Below are 23,124 nucleotides of genomic sequence, written 5' to 3'. Positions count from 1 at the left end.
TGGACCAACGCACATTCTCACTTTAATTTCATCGTTAGTTAATCCAAACGTGAGTGTGAAATCTGGCATATGCAAAGTTTTTGTGCATACGCAGCATTGATACATGAGGCCCCAGGTGAATAATAACACATTTACCCTGCACAATGAAAGCTCACACAGTCCTATTGTGCTGCTGTTTTTGACCTTCTGTTACCGAATCAATAATAATCTGATCATTCACCTGATTAGATTGAGGTGATCTTCACGGTAGCCTTTAATCTGTGCGGTTGTGATCTTCCTCACGTAAAGTGTACACAGCAAACCGATGTTCGATTTATCCGCCAGCGAAGCCCAACATTATAGTGCGGTATTGGCTGCGCAAAAGCTGAAAGCCACCATTAGGAGTAAAGTGGATATTTATTTGTGGCACTGCGCAGTGGACACGAAGGCCACATTTGCTGGCCTTCTGTATAACAAATATTTGTGTTTCCATGGTGATCCTGACTTTGTCTCTTCCTTTCTATCTGGCTGATTAACATCTTCAAGGTCACTTCTAATGAAATCGTTGGAATGTGTCAAATATTCCTTTGATACAAATTGACGTCCATTTCAGTGTCTTCCGCAGTGCAAACACAATGTATTTAACAATTCTGAGATTATAAGCAATAAAACATTCAAATGCAGAAGATTAATAACTTATTCATATTACAATTTGCATGATTATCAAGTGCTAGACTAAAACAAAGCAGCGAAAGGAGGAGAAGGACTGAAAAGACAAATCAAATGTGAGTGCTTTTGTCTGGTTTGGTATTTCTTTCTTTCCTTTTAAGAGTATTCCAGAGTCTCCTGACTGTCTAATATCTGACACTCTTGCAACTCTGAGAAGCTTCCTAATGAGTTGTAAGTGCGAACAGGGATTTTTACGGAAACCCCATTTACATATCACAACAGAAACACCAATATGTTTCTCCAGAGACTTCTCAAGTGCTGCGGTAAAACATTAGCTTACACACCAACTGTGGAGCTGTTATATTAACTGCTTTCTAGAAGCGTGAGCCATTTTCAGCTTTCAATGTAAAAACTGGATTACAGTGTTTTAAAACCATTTAATATTTTCCATGATCAGATTGGACAGCTTTTGCATGACCACAACATATTTTCGTTAACACTAAAACAAACGACAGCAGAACTATATACAGTTGAAGTCAGAATTATTAGCCCCCCTGAATTATTAGCCCCCCTGTTTACTTTTTCAGCCAATTTCTGTTTAACGAAGAGAAGATCTGTTCAACACATTTCTAAACATGATAGTTTTAATAGCTCATTTCTAATAACTCAATTCTTTTCAATTTTCGCCATGATGACAGCACATCATATTTTACTAGATATTTTTTAAGCTTAAAGTGCCATTTAAAGACTTAACTAGGTTAATTAGGTTAACTAGGCAGGTTAGGGTAATTAGGCATGCTATTGTATAATGATGGGGGGGTCACAGAACAATGACAGGGGGTTGCTGATTTCCAAATGTCAAATAAATTTTAATAAACTATTAGAATTACCATATTTTATCCATAACATTTGTATATTTATAACCACCACCAAGGAATGTGGGGGTCGCAAGTCACTGGCATTGTTATTTTCGGGGTAGCGGGCTAAAAAGTTTGGGAACCCCTGCTGTAGACTATCGAAAAAAGCTATATACTGTAGCTTATAGGGGCTAATAAAAGATTTAAAAAAATTAAAAACTGCTTTTATTCTAGCCGAAATAAAACAAATAGGACTTTCTGCAGAAGAAAAAAATATTTTCAGACATATTGTGAAAATTTCCTTGCTCTTTTGAACATAATTTGGGAAATATTTAAAAAAGAAAAAAAATTAAAAGAGGGCTAATAATTTTGACTTCAACTGTATATTTACTTTTTGTAGGTCAAATAGTTTACACTTCAGGAAGTGCCACAACGATACTTCAGCTGGGTTTCATCTGAAATGTGAATGGACGCATATTTTATTTGAGAATATGTGTGACAGAATGGCATGTATGCTGCATGTAGGGTAACACAAACAGGCCTAGGCAGGCAAAGGTAGGTCTGGGGAAAAGACCTGCATCTGTGAACTTACTGGAGAAAGACTTTTCCTGTTTCTGCACCAGCGAGATGTGATTCGACAGCAGATCCCGTCCCTGACATGTCACCGTATTATATGCTAATGTTTATTTCCACTGCATCAAATTCGCTCTCTTGTTGGGTTGGGGGAGGGAGAGAAGGGGCGAGAGAAAGGGAGAGTCAATGCAGGTTTGACTCACATAGATATGAAAACATTCTCTCTTTTTCAGAAGTGAGGTTTCGATGAAAAACTAGCATGCATTTGTATTCTAAAAACTTGTTCCTGTGTGTTATGTATTTTATGCATTTAAATATTCTTTGTTATTAATTACAATGTTTCATATTTCAGTTCATTTAGCACTTTGTCTTGTTTTTCCCTGCATTTATTTTTTGCTTTTGTACTTACGGTTAACTATCCCTTGTTACCTGCCATTTTACAAAGAGAATTTGCATTTAAATGGCCTACCTAGTTAAATTAAGGTGAAATAACTGAAAGTAAACAAGAAGACAAGGTTTACAAGGCTCTCACCAGGACTACTTTATAAAAACAAGCATGTAGACATGTTTAATTTTCTCCATAAAACACACACACATTCACATGTGTGAATGCACACACACACACACAAACACACACACATACATCAGGAAAAAAAAATTGCAGATGAGATTCCTGCCTGTCATAGATGATTTTCTGCTCCTTGCTGCATTATCTGTTGAAGTGGTGCTTGGAGAATTCGACTGCTAATGGCTGCATCCATGCATAAACAACCTGAAATAATTCCTGCCCCAATTTATTCACAAACTCAGTCAGATGTACCGTTTGACAGGATCTGCCTCCTGCTAATTTGAGAATAAAGTAGCCAACAGCAGCGGCTCATTCATGCACAACCATCCTACTGCCTGCTCCTGATGCCATCATAACTTTTCTCTCATGTCATTTAAAACTTTTCCTCCAGCGCTTTATTGTTCATCAAACTACCACCTTTCCTTTCACATGCATCCTCTTTTCTTCCAATATACTGACCTTCCCCAATAATCAACAATTTTTTGATGAGGGCTAGCAATGTACCGGCTGATGCCAGAGTATCCTGGAGATTCTGCACTGCTCATAAGAGTCCAGCTCTGCCCCATCTGATAGCAATAATTACAGGCCAGTCTCTCTCTCAGTCACTTTTCATGTCATGGCCTATGAAACACATCGACTACAGTAAATGTCAACCTTTCATGCTTAAAACAGCCTGCTTTGTATTTGCATTTCTTTTAACTTTTTTTGTGTGACATGTTATCTAGTATCATACACTGAAGCTATGACTTTCAAATTAATATGAAAGTGGCAATCTCAACTGCTGCTCAAAATATTGTTTTAGAATACACATAAAACAATGTTACTCCCACTATATACATCTATAAATGAAAACACCTCAACGTTGGTCCAAAAAACTATTGCACTTATATTTTATTTTGTTTTTTCATTTACATTTATTTTCTGCCTTACGCTGAAAACACTTGATTGTTGTTCAGAAATAACACTAAAGCACCAATAATAATAATGTTTGTTAACATTAGTAATGCATTTGTAATTGTATCATTATCTACAATGAGCATACAGCAATTTTACAGTATTTATTAATCTAGGTTAATGTTTTATTGTTTGGATTTCTTTCTTTCTTTCTTTCTTTCTTTTTTTCTTTCTTTCTTTCTTTCTATACAGCTATAGAGAACATTCAGTTTTAATTTTTCATAAAAATACTATTATTACACCTGAGACATTTTGTTCTGTTTTTCATTAGAAAAAAATCATCACATACAACTAAACAGAAATTTTCAGCAAATGCTTCTGCAAGAGCTTTTATTATTATTATTATTATTATTATTATTATTATTATTACTATTATTATTATTATTATTATTATTATTATTATTATTATTATTATTATTATTATTATTATTACTACAATTATAAGGTTCAGATCATCAACATTAGTTATAAGTATAACAAACACAAAAAATTTTATGTATTTATTGAACTGGTTAATCATTTAAGAATAAAACATTTCCCATTCTTTACTAATGTTCAGTCCTAATATTTATTTATTTATTTATTTATTTATTTATTTATTTATTTTTTATTTATTTATTTATTTATTTATTTAATTTATTCATCTGTATTTTATTTTAATAATTTATACACCATTATTTAATTCATTCAATTATTCATTCATTCATTCATTCATTCAGTCATTATGGATTTTCTTTTGAATTCATATTTTTAATAAGAAGCTATAAAATATTATATTTGCGCATATACATTAAATTAGTCAGTACTAACGCCAAATCTGGAGCTTATCTAGTACAGCCAAATCTATATGTTAAAAAAATATATAAAATACATTTAAAAAATTTAAAAAAGAGGAAAAAATAAAGAGAAGCAAAAAAAAAAAAAAGTAAAATTTAGTTGAAATTTTGTAGGGTTTTTTTTTTTGCAATATTTATCTTGAATTTAATTGTATTATCTTTCAATTTCTAAATATGTTTGGTGACTAAAATATTATTTTAATAAATATATCTGTTTAATAAATCTGTTTTGTTCAAATGCACCAACATACATTGCCTATATTCACTTAGAAATTGATATTAGAAGCTGTAAAAATATATAATGGCAAGATAGATGGATGGATAGATAGATAGATAGATAGATAGATAGATAGATAGATAGATAGATAGATAGATAGATAGATAGATAGATAGATAGATAGATAGATAGATAGATAGATAGATAGATAGATAGATAGATAGATAGATAGATAGATAGATAGATAGATAGATAGATAGATAGATAGATAGATAGATAGATAACTGATATTTCAAGTTACAATCTAAAATTGCTGGATTGTCTCAATCCAAATTTGACTAAAATATGGACAGACCAAACAAATATTTTGTAGTTGATTTTATTCCAGTGTTCAGATTTGTGTGCCAGAAATGTATGCAAATGAGTGCATATTTAATTAAACAATTACTAATTTGCATATTTATACAACATTATATAATATATTTATTTGTATGAGTGTAATGAGTCACTTTGGGAATTTATATATATATATATATATATATATATATATATATATATATATATATATATATATATATATATATATATATATATATATATATATATATATATACCCTTTTCACATCTAGTGTCTTGCCTTAACAAACAGAATCTTGTATGTTACTGCAAAATGATCATGTGATTTTGGGCAGACAAAATGCTTCAGTGGTTTTGGTTAAGGATGGACAGCTCTTTTTAAAGCTGTCCTCCATCACCTCTCTACACCTGGACGTCTCCCACACCTCCACCAACCGGCAGCCAGAGACTGAGAGTTAAACCACAGGCCTGTGCAGCTGACAGAGAGCGTCGCCATGGAAACCCCTATCACAGCTGACGTGGGGTGGCAGAGTCACTGTCGCCATGACAACTGTGCCAGCTGACACACAGGTGGTCGGGGGCGGGTGATACCACCAGGTGTTGTGTGCCCCCCGTGACCTCTGGCAGTGATAGAAGCAGGAAGAAAGGTCAGGCCTTTCCTTTTGCCTTTTATAAGCTATGTATATCTCTTTCACGCTCACTCTCTCATATCCCGTGCTCCCTGCTCTGCTTATTTCCCATTTCCTTTTATTTTTCATCCTTTGTGTTTTTTCCTCCCTCTCCCCTTCTCTCTCTCTCCCTCTCTCTCTGTCTTTTAATCAGTGAAGGAGCTATAAAGAGGTTCATCTTTTAACAGGAAGTACGATATGATATACTGGCCAGCAAATGAGTTCATTAAAACATTAATCAACACATTTATCAACTATCAACTGAAAAAAGACTCCCTTTCCTTGCTTCCAGCTCACACTTTATTTCTGGTCTCCCTGATTCTGCTCTCCACCAGACTTCACACATATCCAAAATACAGCTATGGGGAAATTGACCATTTGAAAATGTTCAGTTTCTATAGATTTGCAATATTGGGCTCGATTTTAACAATCTATAGGCACAAAGTCTAAAGCACATGGCACAAAAGCATCAAGGGCGTGTCTGAGTCCACTTTATGGTTATGGGTGTGTTTTGAGCATAACATGCATTAAACAGAGTCTCATCTCCCATTCACTCTAAAGGGGGTTGCACACCAGTAGCGCCACACAGCGCCATACATTTCGGAATTGTAAACATAGGTTACTATCAGGGTACACACACCGGTGCCGCAAGTCAGTGGCTGTCGGCGGCGCCCAGCCACAGCTCAGGACACTGCTTATATTTCTGCTGCAACGCAGAGCGCCATCTGATTAGTTTCATTTTAAATACCATGCGAATGTGCGCGTCTGGTGTGCGATACTTTCAACTATCATGTGCGCGCTGTGTCGTGGCGCTGAGCGGCGCATGCGGTGTGTGATGCCCTTAAGAGTCAGTTGCGCCGCACCATGCCGCATTTGCAATTTACATGGTGGAATTTGTAAGTAGAAAAACTGGTAGGAAAAAATTGTTTACTAGAGAGAAAACAGTTAAACAGACCATCTGCAACGCAAGAATAAAGGACGAGCCTCCTCCATTCAGCCTCTTTACTTTCTCTTTACTTTACTCCTTTACTTTCATGGATAAGGAAATGGTGTTGTACGCACTCCACTGAAGACATCGATTAGCCTACGTATTTAATTTAGTTTATTAAGCACAAAGATTTGTTTCAAAACTATTTCTAAATTCAGTTCTAATTTCAAGCAAATGAATAATTGAACAATAAAAACAAAGTCCTGTTCGTCCTACACACGTCCTGTTCTTATGCTCCCTATGGTTATGCATACGTTTCAAATACAGACAGGTTGACAAATCTAAGCTTGTTTTTATTAAAACAAATATAAATATGCATATAATAAATGATACTGCTAATAAAAATAATATAATACAAATGCAAATTGTCATAAATAAACTGAAAAAAGCTCCCCCAACATGAAGCAGGCATGTGGAAAGTGGTTTTTACATTTATGTAGAAAATAATAATTTTGTAACATTTTAATCCTTTAAATTTTTTCAGATGTAAAGATATCTGGGTGTTGCTGTATATTCTGCTGTATAAATGCTTTAACTATATTTTGTAGAATAACCCTGATTTTTTATAAAACAATAAAAACATTTTATTATTTGAACCAATTCTCATTTTCAGCAAAATTTGCTTTAAACTATCGTTATTTAAAATTGGGAAGAGATGTGATCATACCTTTACACGTTTAACTATATATTTATACAGTTGAGGTCAGAATTATTAGCGTCTTTTAATTTTTTTTCTTTTTAAAATATTTCCCAAATTATGTTTAACAGAGCAAGGAAATGCTCACAGTATGTCTGATAATATTTTTTCTTCTGGAGAAAGTCTTATTTGTTTTATTTCGGATAAAATAAAAATATTTATAAAAATATTTAATTTTTAAAAAAACATTTTAAGGTCAAAATTATTAGCCCCTTTAAGCTATATTTTTTCTATAGTCTACAGAACAAACCATCATTACACAATAACTTGCCTAATTACCCTAACATGTTGAGCTAACCTAATTAACCTAGTTAAGCCTTAAAATGTCCCTTTAAGCTGTATAGAAGTGTCAAATATTATGTACTGTCATCATGGCAAAGATAAAATAAATCAGTTATTAGAAATGAGTTATTAAAACTATTATGTTTAGAAATGTGTTGAAAAAAATCTTCTCTCCGATAAACAGAAATTGAGTAAAAAAATAAACAGGGGGCTAATAATTCAGGGGGGCTAATAATTCTGACTTCAACTGTATATTATGCTACTATATATGTGTGCGTGTTTTGCATTCTGTTCTAAATACTGCTAAACTAAGAGAATTGGTTGTTGATTGAAATGAAATATAAGCATATTTGAACTTTACATTATTTCAGAATGGCATTATAATGTGTGACATGCACCAATGTGATTTGTCTGTGTTTAGTTCCTCTTAATGCGCGTCTGACACAATGTGACTTTGTTTCTGGAAAATACAGTAAGATTTATTTACAAGTGAACTATTCCTTCAGCTATTTCACACCCATTACTCACAATAGCTCTATACTATATATATACAACTGCCTCCTGTCTGTCTCTTTGTATTGGTTATGTGCGATCACAGGGAGAAAATTATATATACCAAACTGCAAATATCAAAAACAGCAACACTCTACATGCAGGAGCTATATGTGACATTCAGACTTCGTATCAAATAATCATGTCTTCATTTTAAATGTTGCATGTGCCCACATGGAGGGCTGACCCGTGGAAGGCCTATCGATCCTCCCTCCTTATCTCTCTGACATTTACTTACCTCAGTCTACATCTACAGTCACAGTCACAAGCACTACTGTCATATCAGATCTCTGCCTAAGCATTTCTGTCATTACTTTAGCAGAAGCGTACGCAGAGAGATTTCAGTCATGCGTGAGGTGAGAGGAATCCTATGACTTGATTGGCCCCCATGGGAATGCTCTTTTCTTTTCATTTTATTTCATTTTTTTTCTTTTCTTCTGCCAATTTTTATAAGACTGAATTTCATTTATTAATTTTTTTTGCTATTTACAATATAGTATTCAGTATTTTAGGAGCTGCATATGGAAAATACAATATATTTGAACAGGCATAAAAACATTACTATGCATTACTATGCGATGTGTTGTCACAGTGAAAATGAAAATTAAGTAATTTCATTTCATTTTCAATTTTGGCAGCTATTTTGCGAACAGTATTTTACAATGAAATTGTTAATCTGGTTTTCATTTTAATTTCCAATTTTTATTTGATTTATTTAAAATTGGCAGGATTTAACTTTCATATTTTAGGAGCTGCATCTAGAAAATACAATATATTTGTATAGCCCTAAAAAACATTATTATTCACAGCACATTTATAAATTTGATTAAAAACCAAAGTAGGTATAAAAACCTGATGCATCTAAGCCCTTTAACAGCCTGCTCAGCTAAATGGTTGACCATATTTTGACTGTTTTAAATAACGACTGTTAAAGTAACTTAAAGAATGACTGTTTTAAATAATGGTTTACACACACAGCAGTGTTGGTTTACAGGAAAATCAAACAAACATAAACCTGTTGCACTACAACACTTGATTTTGCTTTTATTGTAAAAAACAAACAAACAAACAAGAAAACATGTTAAATGACAATATGAAATATTTTATGGCATACTTCAATAAATAAAGATGATTTAGTATTCAAAAATGTTTTGTTTTGATTGTTTGTAAATATATTGGTCTTACACTTCATATTTTCAGATTTTCATAATATATGTATTGATTTTGGTACTTTTTCCATGAACTGACATATCAACAATTTGGTAAAGGTTGATATTTTAGAAATTATGGTTTATGTTGAAAAAAAATGCATTGTGTGTATAACTAGCAACATTAGGAGTTAAGAAATGTATTCCAATTTTTTATTTATTTATTTGTGGAGCAGTTAAAGGGCTAATCACTTCAGCTGAAGATGGCAAATAATAAATAAATAAATAATAATAAAAAATTAAATATTGAAAAACACATAAATAAATAAATAAATAAAAATAATAAAATAAAAAAATAAATAAAATAAATAAATAAATAAAAAAAAATAATAAAAAAAATAAAAATAAAATAAAATAAAGGTACCTGCTAAAATGACATGCTATTTCATAAATATGTTTTTCCCCAATATAATGTCAATGCAGGATATGTCAACCTGAACCACAAAACCAGTCACAAATTCTATATGAAATCTTATGAAAGATGAATAAATAAGCTTTCCATTGATGTATAGTTTGGTAGTATAGGAAAATATTTGAACAAAATCCAAATCTGACAATCTGTAATCTAGGTTTAATAAAATAAAATCGAAATACTGACAAAATCCTCTTTAAAGCTGTGCAAATTAAGTTGTTAGCAATGCATTTTATTAATTTAAAAAAGTATTTTTATATGTTTACAGGAAATTTACAAGTATGAAACAAAATAAAACATAATCTTTGCTTAATAATCAAATGATATTTTACATAAAAGAAAATATAATTATTTTGACCCATACAATGTACTTTTAGGTTATTACCAAACAAAAGACTGGATTTATGGTCCAGTGTCGCATACTGTATGAGTAATTGTTCCCATCGTATGCACTTACTTTTGGCAAATCAAATGGAGAAAACAACAATAACTAAGTAATACCTAAGTAATTTTTGACTAATAAATAAATAAATAAATATATATATATATATATATATATATATAATTATTTATAATTTTTTTTCAAAATATATAGTTATGTTTTGGCCATGGTAATTATGTAGTAAATTATTTGATATTCCGAGAGCCTTAATCTACAATACATCTATCATCTTCTCTTTATGGCTTTCATAACCTGTGTCAATCCTCCTACTTACACACACACACACACACGCACACACATCTGCTCAGTGAAACGCACACAGCCAAATGCATGGCTCTACATGGCTTTTTATTTTATTCTGCACTATCTGATCATATTCACACAGCTGAGATAATTTTCCTTTCCCTTCCAGCTGAGAGTCTTGCGCCCCCGCCGACCCCTGCAGCGCAGTCGTGATTAAGGCTAATTACCAACAAAACGGGCCAACATGACAAACTTTAGACAGCGGCCCCGCACCCATGCTGCATGGTGAAAATGACTAGCAGAGGTGTGCGAGCAGAGAGAAGCAAAAAGAAAGGGTCTGTATTATCTCCAGCGCACTGCAATGAAAGCTATGGGCTCAAACAGTTACTTCACACACAAAATGTTACAATTTAATTAAAAAAATGATCAGTATGGATGCTAAACAGCACCAGCAGCTCAATCTCACCATTAAAGGAATAGTTCATCCAAACATTTTACTCTGAACACAAAAGAGGATTTTTGAATCTTGTAACCATTGACTGGTATAGTATTTGTTTTTGCTACTATAGAAGTCAATGGTTACCGGTTTTAAGCTTTCTTCAAAATATCTTCTTTTGTATTCAACAGAAGAAAAAAATATCTCATAAAAGTTTGGAACCACTTGATGGCAAGTAAGTGGTTGGTAAATTTTCATTTTTGGGTGAACTATCCCTTTAATTTCCATCATATGTTTTCAATCAGCGCTGCACAATTTACACACTCACAAACTGTTAGCAAACAACTTCTCAAATGAGCTCACACCAATAAAACATAGAAGCCATTTCACGACCCCGTCAAATTCAAACAATAATGTTGATGACAGTTTTTACTACCAACCCAGCCGTTACAATGGATGAAAAGATAATAGATGCAGCCCGTTCCGCGATGTATCCTCCTCTTTGCTTGTTTGTGGCAGACACACTGAGGTCTTATGGTCACATTTTCTATTGGAAAGCTCATTTAGACCAGGTTCATAAAGGCTGCCGGCACATCAATACCCTACTTGATTACATTCTCACCTCCGCTGAGAGGCCTCGATGAATATTTATCAATGTGGATGCACGCGCACCCTCCCCTTTCATCGCATCCGTCCACCGCCCCTCAAAACCTTCTTCACTTAATTTCTTTATGAATATTAAAGGCTGCATTATGTCAGCTCACAGACTGACAGCACTTGAGCTAATCCTGTTATTGTCTTAGCGAGATGGCTGCATCTCTTGCTTAATGTGTCAAAAAACATGCGTACCTTTATTTATTTATTTCCCCCCTCTTTCTATTGTTGTGTTTGTCTTATGTTGGCATGGAGACAACCCTAAGTGGATCGGAAAACAATTTGTGGAGGTGGGAGGATGGGTTATCAAAGTGCTGCTTCAATAGGAATATGCTTGACGTTAATTCTTGGCAAACAATCAATGGCTGGATTTTCATGTAATGGGAGCATCGTGGAAAACAGTGCGAAGAAAGGAAACTTGAAAATTAAAAACATCCATCTCAGTGATTGTCCAAAGTCACAAAGAAAAACAACAAGAAAATGGTCATGTTTGAAATGTTTTTGTAAACTGTATTCTAAGAAATTGCATTTTAAAGTGCTTCATACAATTCACTTACTTTTTGTGCTCTGGATAATTAAAATACAGCATTTTCATCTAAATACTGTGGATGGATCTGCTTTATTTTCAATGAAAGAGAGTTTGAATGTGTAAAGCTTTTAGCCTTTGCTGGTTCTAGTTATTTTAGCTGTAATCTTGAATTTGCTATTAGACTTTATTATTGTAATCATATATACACACTGGTTTGTAGCACAAACACATTTACCATTTTCTTCACTTTTCATTTTCAGTTTATAGCCTTTTTTTAGTTTTTAGTTTGTTTCCAAATCTAGTTGGTTATGTGACAAATGGTTTCTGTTTCTCCACGTTAAGTCACTTTGAATAGAAGAGTGTTTGTTAAATGCATAAATGTATAAAGAGTTAATTCTAAATCATATAATGTAAATACAAGGGGTGTGACGGTAAACAAAAATAATGGTTTGGTAAGTACCTCAGTTTTGATGTCCCAGTTCGATTATCACAGTAAACAGTGATTCTCTGAACAAACTGTGGCTTAGTCTTCATGTAAATAATAAATAAAAAAACTTAGCTATAAAGGGATAGGCAGCATGGTGACTCAGTGGTTATCACTGATTGCCTCACAGCTAGAAGGTTGCTGATTCGAGTCCTGGCTGGGCCAGGAGGCTTTACTGTGTGGAGTTTGCATGTTCTCCCTGTGTTCGCGTGGGTTTCCTCACCGGTGTTCTGGTTTCCCCCATAAGCCTAAAGACATGCACTATAGGGGAATTCATTCATTTTCTTTTTGGCTTAGTCCCTTTATTAATCTGGGGTCACCACAGTGGAATGAACCACCAACTTATGCCGTGAGGTGATTGTGCTACCCACTGCGCCACCGTGGTTCCCACTATAGGGGAATTATGTAAGCTAAATTGTCCTTAGTGTATGTGTGTATGTCCTGGCCCTCCAGGTTGGGGATTAAGCGGTGGGCTAACATCCCACCTCAGAAAAATTTGATGTTATGAAACACCAACATGGTGCGGCTAAAAATCAACTTCGATATAATTGGCCGAGAGAGTAAGTAAATATAAAGGGATAAGCGGCATGGTGGCTCAGAGGTTATCACTGTTGCCTCACAGCAAGAAGGTCGCTGGTTTAAGTCCCGACTGAGCCAGTTGGCATCTCTATGTGGAGTTTGCATGTTCTCCCCGTGTTTGTGTGGGTTTCCTCCAGGTGCTCCTGTTTCCCCACAGTCCAAAGACATGTGATTTAGGTCAATTGAATAAACTAAACTGGCCTTAGTGTATGAGTGTGTGTGAATGGGTGTGTATGTGTGTTTCCCAGTACTGGGTTGCATCTGGAAGAGTACTTATTGTGTAAAACATATGCTGGAATAGTTGGCGGTTCATTACACTGTGGCGACCTTTGAAATAGAGACTAAGCTGCAGGAAAATGAATGAATGAATCAAGGGAATGAACATAAGACTATGAAATAAATTGTTGCAATTAATAAAAGAGCCCAAATTATTACATCTACATGCTCATAAGTGTTGGTATAAGTTTTTCATTAATGCTGAATTACAATTACACAATTATGTTTCAATTTAAATCCTTGTTGAAATGTAATACTTTACCCTGCGATTATCATAACTCATTTTCATGACAGATTTATTAAAACATACGGATTAGATAATTAAGCCATCAATGACAGCTTCAGTAAAATGCAACAAACTTAAATAGTCTCATTTGGAGAACCAGGTAAAATATGGTTTCATAAAACACATCAAAATATTCTATGCTGATATTAGAAAGTTCACTAAAATCATCAATTTCTGGAGTGTTCCTAATACATGTTTTCTGGTGATGCTGCCACAGTTCAATCATTAGGCAGTGCTCAAAGGGCTCAACAGATCTACCACCAAAACAACACAGACTTAAGGGCAGATGGTCACTGGAAATGAGATCAAATGTCCCAGCACAAGAACTGTCTCGTTCGCCCCGTGTTCCCTTTAATGCTGAGAACAATGCAAGGATATCCCCTCTGATTATTATCCACAAATAAAAGCAAAACAAGTTTGACCATTTTTCAATCTAAGATATTAAAGCAACCCTGGGGTAGATCCCTGAGCTATATTGTTTATGTTTTAAATGGTTTTATATTTCATGCAGAACAGCACTTTTAATCATTTCAGTTTAAAGTATCCAGTGAAATTGCCAAACGTCTGCGTGTTAGGCAATAGTCTCTAAACATCTCTGTCCATGTATTTGATTGAGATAACTAATAACCATCTGTCCCCCTATCTCTATCTCTCTCTCTTTCACTCTTTCTTTTCTCTCTGTCTGGCTGTTGTGTGGTCGTTTTGATTGACAGAGTATATCTGGCATGTTGCCTTTGCAAAAGACAGCGAATTGAATCTGTGACAGAGAGAGATGCTTAGCTCTATTTAATGGCAATCACAGATATGTACACACATTCACACTCACACGTGCGCACACACCATATACAGTATATGTATATATGCGCTTTTATGATGCAACCCCCCTATTTCAAGTGCAAGATGTGCACATCCTTTAAGGAGATAATATTATTGTTATTAAATCGAAAAATAAATGGCATTTAGGAATTAGGATATGGCTTTTACAGTCCTTTTTTCTTTCTTTTTTATCTGGTCTAATACTTCACAGGAACAGAGAAGGCCAATAAAATAGTTATACCAAGCAATTTTCATAATAACATGCATTTCTAAATACGCACTGTGATAATAGCTTTAAAAAAGTATCTTTTTAAGTACTTTAGAAACATAAAAGTCATGAAGTGTGAATAAGACGACCATTCAGTAGCACAAGAGATTTTACAAAGGATGCAACCTTTCACATGGAAGATAAGAGCTTTTCTGTTACATTCTAACATCAACGTTTTTGAAAAATATGGTAACACTTTATAATAACTACTCACTGTGAATCAATTAATTAGCATTAGGATATAGTGAATTCATTATCTGTTAAGCATTAATGCTACATTAACAGATGTTAGTAAGCAGTGTTTATCTGCAGATACAAATGCTCTATTCTTGAATTATAATCACATATATAATGTGCTTGATTGTATTTTCATACTTTTGCTAATTCTTATTTTTTCATTACTAAATTTCTTATTGCATTATTTACAAACCAGTTATTTGAGAGTAGTTGCATGTTTTTAAAGATTATTCAGAATGCGTAAATAAATGATTAATAAACTATTCAAATTAACATTCATATATCTTATTAGTCACGCTTATATTAATAGTTAATTTGTATGTTAATAAATGCTTGATTAAGTCAACTTCATCCAGCTTTGTGACCTAATTTAAAGTGAGGACTATTTATAAATCTCTTATAAATGATAAGTAAAGGTTCAGTTATATTCTAAACAGGTGGAAAAAAGAAAATAAATGACTTTTTATTAATTTCTTTTCATTTGAAGATACACAAATGAAACTGTATCGAATGAAAAATGCGGTAAATCTTTGCAACCTGTTCTGAAATAAAATTACTGTACATTTTAGACATCGCTAAATAACATTAAAATGTTTTATCATAATGTATTATTAAATTGTTATATATATATATATATATATATATATATATATATATATATATATATATATATATATATATATATATATATATATATATATATATATATATATATATATATATATATAATTATTATTTTTTTTAATCCAATTTCATGTTATATTTTGACACTCCTGTTATTTGGCAATGTTTAAACTTTACAGTAATTTTACTTTTTAGATAAAATTTGCAAATATGTATTGTTCATTTGATACTGAGCCTTTAATTGTCATTTATTAGGCATTTATAAAGCATGAATAGTCCTCACTTTAGGTCACAAAACAGGATGAAGTTGAGTTAATAAAGCATTTATTAACATACAAATAAACTATTAGTGTATTCCTGAATAGTAATATATAAATGTTGATTTAAATAGTTTATTAATCATTTACTAATTAATTCTGAATGATCTTAAAAAAAACCCTAACCACTCTTAAATATGAATGGTTTGTAAATAATGCAATACTTAATACTTAAAACTCAGTAACAAAGTATAATGAATACACTATTTGCTAATGCTTAATAGATGATTTATAGTGTGTAATTATTATAAAGTGTCACCAAAAATGTTAGAATATTAGGCACTGTGATGTGGGGTGAACACTGAAAGGATGCAAAGCTGCATTTAAATTATAAATGTGAAATAACGATGATAAGCTAAGGTTAAGTGCAGTGTGAGACTAATGTCCACACTAACACATCCTCATTTTAACATCCTTTTTAAAATGGAAACATCAGCAGGGTTCCACTTTAAATGAAATAGCTTTAAATACTAGGTAACATCCAAAAAATAAGTGCAATGTTGTACAGTATTCATATTTGTATTGCACAACACTTATGGTGCTATTGATGTGCATGGGATAGGGGTAACTTTAGGGATGGGTTTGGTAGTATTGGGTATGTTTAAGAGTGGGCTAAGGTGTAAGGGACGGATCAATTATAAATGCAAATTGTTGTAAATAAAAATGTACAGTGGGGGGAAAGTATTCTATACTTTTCATGGGAATAATATTTCAAAAAGAGCTGTTGATGTGGAATTGAAAAAGATTTTGATAAAAACCCAAACAATACAAACATAATATAACAAATCAAAATAAAAATCTGAAAAAAATGTTATGTGTAATAACAATGGAATGACACAAGGAGAAAGTACTGAACTACTGAAATGTATTTTATAGTTTATATAAAAGGCAGCTTAAAGACGTTTCTCATATTGAGAATGATATGAATTGCTCAGTTGTGTTTTTCACTAACTTCAACAGAGTGTAAAAATCTTGATGGTTCTGTGGGTCTCATCTATCAAATCTGATCTTTATTTTGTATTTTATATTGGATTCAAGTCAGGTGATTGGCTGGGCCAGTCTACAGCTCAATTTTCTTTCTCTGAAAGCATTTGAGAGTTTCCTTGGCTGTGTTTTGGATCATTGTCTTGCTGAAATGTCCACTCTGGTTTCATCTTCATCATCCTGCTAATGTAGAAGTTGGACTGAAGCAGTTAATATTAATTTACACTGACAAAAGGCAGAGGGTTGCTGAAGATCTACTGAGGGATTTCAGCTCTGGGCTTTCACTGCCTTTTTACAGCTCCCTTTCGTCATGTGTTCAATACTGTTTCCTTGTGTCATTTCAGTTTAACTAATGAGTTTTGTTTTCTTTGCATATATGTATTTCTTTGGTTGTTATCAACATCCTGTGAAAATTTTGTGTCAACAGCATCTTTAGAAATATGTTTTTCTGAAGATGGTGACGTGTTGAATACTTATTTCCCCCTCCATAATTACAGATCTAATAACATTAAGATATTTTAAAAATATAAATACAACATAAAAACATCTATGTACATATTAAGCGCATTGTATACCAAAGATTATTAAATCTAAGTACATAGTAGCTTAAGTCACTTAATATAATGTTGAACCAAGCAGTATATTTTCATCCACACTGCCAAATGCAATAATTATAGCTTGCCTCTTTAAAAGGATAGTTCACCCCAAAAATGTAAATTTGCTCACTATTTACTTGCCCTCAAGTGGTTTCAAACCTTTATGAGTTTTTTTTCTTTTGCCAAAAATAAAAGATGTTATTTTAAAGAAAAGGCATCACGGTGGCACAGTGGGTAGCACAATTTCCTCACAGCAAGAAGGTCACTGGTTTGAGCCCTGGCTGGGTCAGTTAGCATTTCTGTGGGGTGTTTGCATGTTCTGTGTGGGTTTGCGTGGGGTTCTAGTTTTCCCCACAGTCCAATGACATGCGCTATAGGTGAATTGAATAAGCTAAATTGGCCAAAGTGTATGAGTGTGAATGCATGAGTGTTTGCCAGTGTTGGGTAGCGGATGGAAGGGCATCCACTGCATAAAACATATGCTGGATAAGTTGGCGGTTCATTCCACTGTGGTGACCCCTGATTAATAAAGGGAGTAAGCCGAAAAGAAAATGAATGAATTAAAGGACACCTAGGTTACCCCCTTTTCCAGATTTAATATGTATTTTGTGTCTCCAGAATGCGTCTAAAGTTTCAGCTCAAAACCCATCAGATTAGTTAACCCATCAGGTTGCTTTGCGCACATCCTGTCAATATAATTATACGCATTACTATGGAGACATGTTAATACACAGCTGTCAGTCAATTTGGTGGGTGGGGAAACTGCACTCCTATATGTGAAGTTGCAGTTGGCAGGGAGGGATTTGGAAGCTATTTTAACGTCAGGAAATCTTAAAAAAAGAGACTTATTGTCTTTATATCACTCCAGTATGACTGTGGACACACTATAGCTACTCACAGTTCTGTACAAAGAGCTTAAAAAAGATGATTTTCATCATAGGTGTCCTTTAATGAATTTTAAAGAAAGCTGAAAACTGGTCACCAATGACTTCATAGAAGGAAAACAAATACTATGGAATTCTGGTTTCCAGCTTTCTTCCAAATGTCTTTTATTGTGTTCAAAAGAGGAAAGAAACCAATAAAGGTTTGAAACAAGTAAAGGGTGAGCAAATGATGACAGAATTTTCATTTTTGTGTTAACTATCCCTTTAGGTCACCTTTGTCTGATATATTTTAAATGTTATTGTCATTTTACAGTAGAAAACTATGGTAGAAATTAGATAATTTTATATTTGAGCAGCTGAGGTGTTTATTCCTGCTTATTCTGTGCTTGAGCTAGTAAGAAACTAAATATTTATTGTGTGAAAACGAATGGCTCCAGCATGATCACAGATTTGGTCATTAAACCACAAGCAATGTAAATATGCAGTATTTTTTGGCACACTACACCTTTATTTTGGTCAGTATGGTCTGTTTTGATCACCCTGTGTTGAAATCTACTAATCTACCATAGCTTTCAAAATTCTCCAAAGTTTAGCATGGATGCAAGGCTTAACCGTAACAAAAGTTAAGCATTTTAAAAGGAACATGCACTAGTGTAAACAGCCTGAAAAGCTCTTTACTGCACTCGGCCATCGCAAATGTACCACTAGCATGTCAAAGGACATTTACATAAACAGTATAAGGTCTTAGATCCATGATTTAAACTTTCCTCACAATTTAATGCTGATGGTTCCACTGCTAATCCATGAAATATCATTCTAGAGTCGGATATAAACACCATCTATGAAAGAATGCTCAGTTAAAGGACATATTCTGCGAGTAAAATGCGTTCGGTAAGAGGTTGCACTCTGGGAAAGCAGGATGTCATCATTGGTGAGGGAGGGAAAGGAGAGAGAAAGAAGACTCCTTTCCTCTGACTTACATCACTCAGTCCAGCCTCAAGAATCCGCAGACCACTCTCCTTCTCCAGCTGTCCTTTCTGCTCAACTGTTAAAGAGAAAGAAGGAGGAAAATGTGAGAGCGGATCAGAGAGCAGAGCATGTCATCAGTGCTGATCTCTCTCTCTGAGTGTGTGTGTGTGTGTGTATGCACTCATATGAATGAATACTGAAGAGTCTGCTGTATTTTAAAATACAGCACAGATTGTAAAACATGTTGCAGAAATGTATTTGTTTGTGCTAACAAATGCAATATCTGAACACCATTTTAACCAGAACATTAAACCCAAATATCCGCAAGGAACAATCAAAAGGGTCCGTGGACAAAAGAAAACGGCGAGGGTGTGCACTATGCTCTTCAGTATTGTTAGCAGTGGTAAAGGATTTTAGTATGTTTGGGGACTTCAGTGTATCGCTCCGGGGAGACAGACACCTTTAAAAAAAATACAGCAAGAAAGCAGCAGATGTTTGAGCCGGCAACCTGCAAGCACAGACATTTAGCCTACTGCGTGACTCTGGAGGTAAAACAGCACTGTTATGGATGTTGTCATATTCCACATGATGGACTGGAATTGAGAACCCCATGTTTGTATGTGTAAAAAAACACATATACAAGGTAGCTTTTCTTTTGGGGCTTTGTCTTATATGAGGATCACAGATATATTTTCTTTGATTTCTTGTCCGATATTAAACTAATATCAGTTTTGATGATTAATCCTTCAGGACATTTATGTGGTTATATTTTGTTACGATATATCAAGTGCTACATCTACTGGCATGACTAAAACAGTAAAGAAGTATGTGTTATTTATTTATTTTCCCTTTTTATATGCTGTTTATAGTGGCATAAAAGCAATTAAAGTAATACTTTACAGTAATTATCTTATTTTTTAGATAAGCGCAGACATGGTTAATATATTTGAAATGTTGAGACTTTATTCACTGTATTCACTTGCATTGATATTTAGCTGTTAACCACTCATCTTATGCTGCCTTGATATGCTGGGACTTTCTGATCATAATATTTTGTTTGGTTTGCTGCACAAAAGTTTGACTCTTTAGTGCCATGTGTTATGCCTACTCATTTATCCAAAGCTGCATGGACAGTGAATTGGAACTCGTTAAAAAAAGATCTTGCTTCTGCATAGCAAACGAAGGTGGAAACTAGAAATGTGAAATTGAAGTATGAGCTCACTGACAACAATTTAAAGCAAAAGCAAGCCAAAGCAAAGATCTGGGGCTTCAAAACAGATTACCACACCAATATTTTAAAGAAAACAAAAAGTGTGCTCCTAATGGCTTGTTTCCACTGACTGGTACAGTATGGTACGGTTCGGGTTGGTACAGGTCACCTTTTTTAGGCTTGTGTTTCCACTACCAAGGGTTCCCTTTTGGTGGGCATGGTGTATGACAAAAAAGTTTTAGTCTACGTCATGTTCGCTCGAGAAAATGTCTACAGTAAAGCTGTACGGGTCGCTTACATATCATATAAGAAGCACTTCTCACAAAACAGATGCTTTATACACATAAATACTTTTGTAGAAATGTTTATTACTAACTTTCTATGAACATGAGTTGATTATAACTGCAGATCAATGACAGTGCAAAATAGCCTACTGTAACCACTCGCACTTCAGACTATGGGGCACAGGGTTAATCTGCTCTTCTTTTTGGCTTTGTGGCTGTTTCTCAAGACAACACCAAGGTTTGTTTGAACCAAAAAAGGGGTACGGTACGGTTCGGTACGCCTTTCGACAGTGGAAACGGCCATAAAAGCGTACCAAACCGAACCGTACCATACCGTACCACTCAGTGGAAACAAGCCATAAAGCCCCCCCGATTCTGCAAATGATCTATGGAGATTAGGTGGGTGTGGCTTTTATTTCCACTTATTGGACCCTTTATGCAAGACTGTTATTATGCGTTTAATGGTCATCATAATAGTAAATCCTTGAAATTTAAACATTTATATGTATTTATTTATGTATTATATCATCTTTGCATCAAATTACAAAAAACGAATTATCACTTGTGCGAGGCGTTTGTAACTGTGCGTTACACCAAAAGCGTCAAAGTAGCTGAAAGTCATTCATTTTTAATGGGAGTCAGCGGCGATAACCAGCAGCGGCACGGCGCATCTTTGCCGGTGTGGCCGTTGAGCTGAGTTGAAATCAAGTCAACTTTATGGTAATGAGCTATGACATGGTTCAGTGGTAAGTAATCGGAAGGTAAAGTCTAGATAGGATACGTGGCTGGTCAGAAGTGCTAAATACACATCAAATGCACATAATACATCAATATAGCAGCATTTCTGATGACGTATAACAATAATAAATATTTTTACAGTACCATGACGGTTGGGTTTAGGGTAAGAGTAGGGGTAGATGTTAAAAAATACAATTTATTGGGTAATTTAATAAATAACATAAATAATTCTCAGTACAACTACTGTTTTTACGATTCTGTGACGTTTGGGTTTAGGGTTGGGGTGAGGGTAGACGTTAATAAAATACAATTATTGGGAAATAATTAACTGTCGCCACTGGCTTGCATGGTTCGGGATCTGTAGAGCTGCGCATCGATGGATTTGCTCTTCAGTGGTGATTATTAAACCACACTGAACTGAGCTAAACTGAACTGAACTTAAACACTGAAAACTGAACTACACTGTTCCAATTTACTATGATCTTTCATGTGAAGCTGCTTTGACACAATCTACATTGTAAAAGCGCTATACAAATAAAGGTGAATTGAATTGAATTGACATTTCATTCATTCATTCATTTTCTTTTCGGCTTAGTCCCTTTAATAATCTGGGGTCGCCAGAGCGGAATGAACCGCCTGAATTGAAATAATAAATAATATAAATCATTTTCGCTAACTTCTGGCTGCAACCATATCTGAACTAGCAATAACCCAATCGGAATGTAGAAGTCCGCCGCTTTCCAGAAAACAGTCCTGTGAACTTTGGCTCCGATCACAGTTTTTCCCAAGGGTTTGATTACAGCTGTCACCAGATTTACAATTATTTATAAAGTTTTCTTACAGGGACATACATTAAAAAAATTATTTGTAAGTTACTGGTGTGCATTAATGTAATTTTTTGCTTTAGAAAAAGTGGGAATCTCATGTGACAAAACAAAACAGTATTGCTGCTTCAGAATATTTCAATCATATGGACACATATTGGATAAGTGGAGCAAAGCCACACTACACTTGACAACTTGATCTTCCACTGTTAAATAAATTTGATAAAAAGTGTGCAACATTTTCACGCTACAAAGCATTTTTATGTGAGAATGTAACTGATTTGGTGATATGCTGCAACAGATCCTTTAAATACAAGATCAACGATGAATTTTGACGCTCTCACCGCTGGAGCTGTGAAGGCAGAGGGCGTTGTCGCCAGGGTGTCCAGAGCGAACTTTTACACTCTCACCACCTACTACACCTAAACGCACAGTAATGCTCTGGGGGCAGGACAGCAAATTTGACGTTATTTTTATTATTTGGCTGTCGTTTTCAGTCTCACACAAATGTTTTTCCTTTCTCTGAAAGTCTGGATAACAAATGGGATTGTAAAAAAATGATTTGTTGTATTCTCCCTTTCACTGAGCTCTAAGTTTACCCAACTATGACGACTTCTGCTACTGAGA

At 34.2% G+C, this 23,124-nt stretch overlaps 1 protein-coding gene across 1 annotated transcript in view; it reads right to left on the bottom strand.

Annotated features, from left to right (window-relative positions):
* Nucleotides 1-23,124, bottom strand: part of ptprn2 (protein tyrosine phosphatase receptor type N2) — a 278,828-nt gene that overhangs the window by 74,978 nt on the left and 180,726 nt on the right. Inside the window, exon 12 of the mRNA XM_056461907.1 lies at nt 19,453-19,517. Coding sequence (XP_056317882.1) covers nt 19,453-19,517 — 65 coding nt within the window. The remainder of the gene's footprint in view (nt 1-19,452; nt 19,518-23,124) is intronic.

This window comes from Danio aesculapii, chromosome 7, assembly GCF_903798145.1.
Source record: "Danio aesculapii chromosome 7, fDanAes4.1, whole genome shotgun sequence".
NCBI classification, from domain to species: Eukaryota; Metazoa; Chordata; class Actinopteri; order Cypriniformes; family Danionidae; genus Danio; species Danio aesculapii.
Note: the sequence above shows the minus strand (reverse complement) of the source record. Positions and strands in the feature narration are given on the sequence as shown.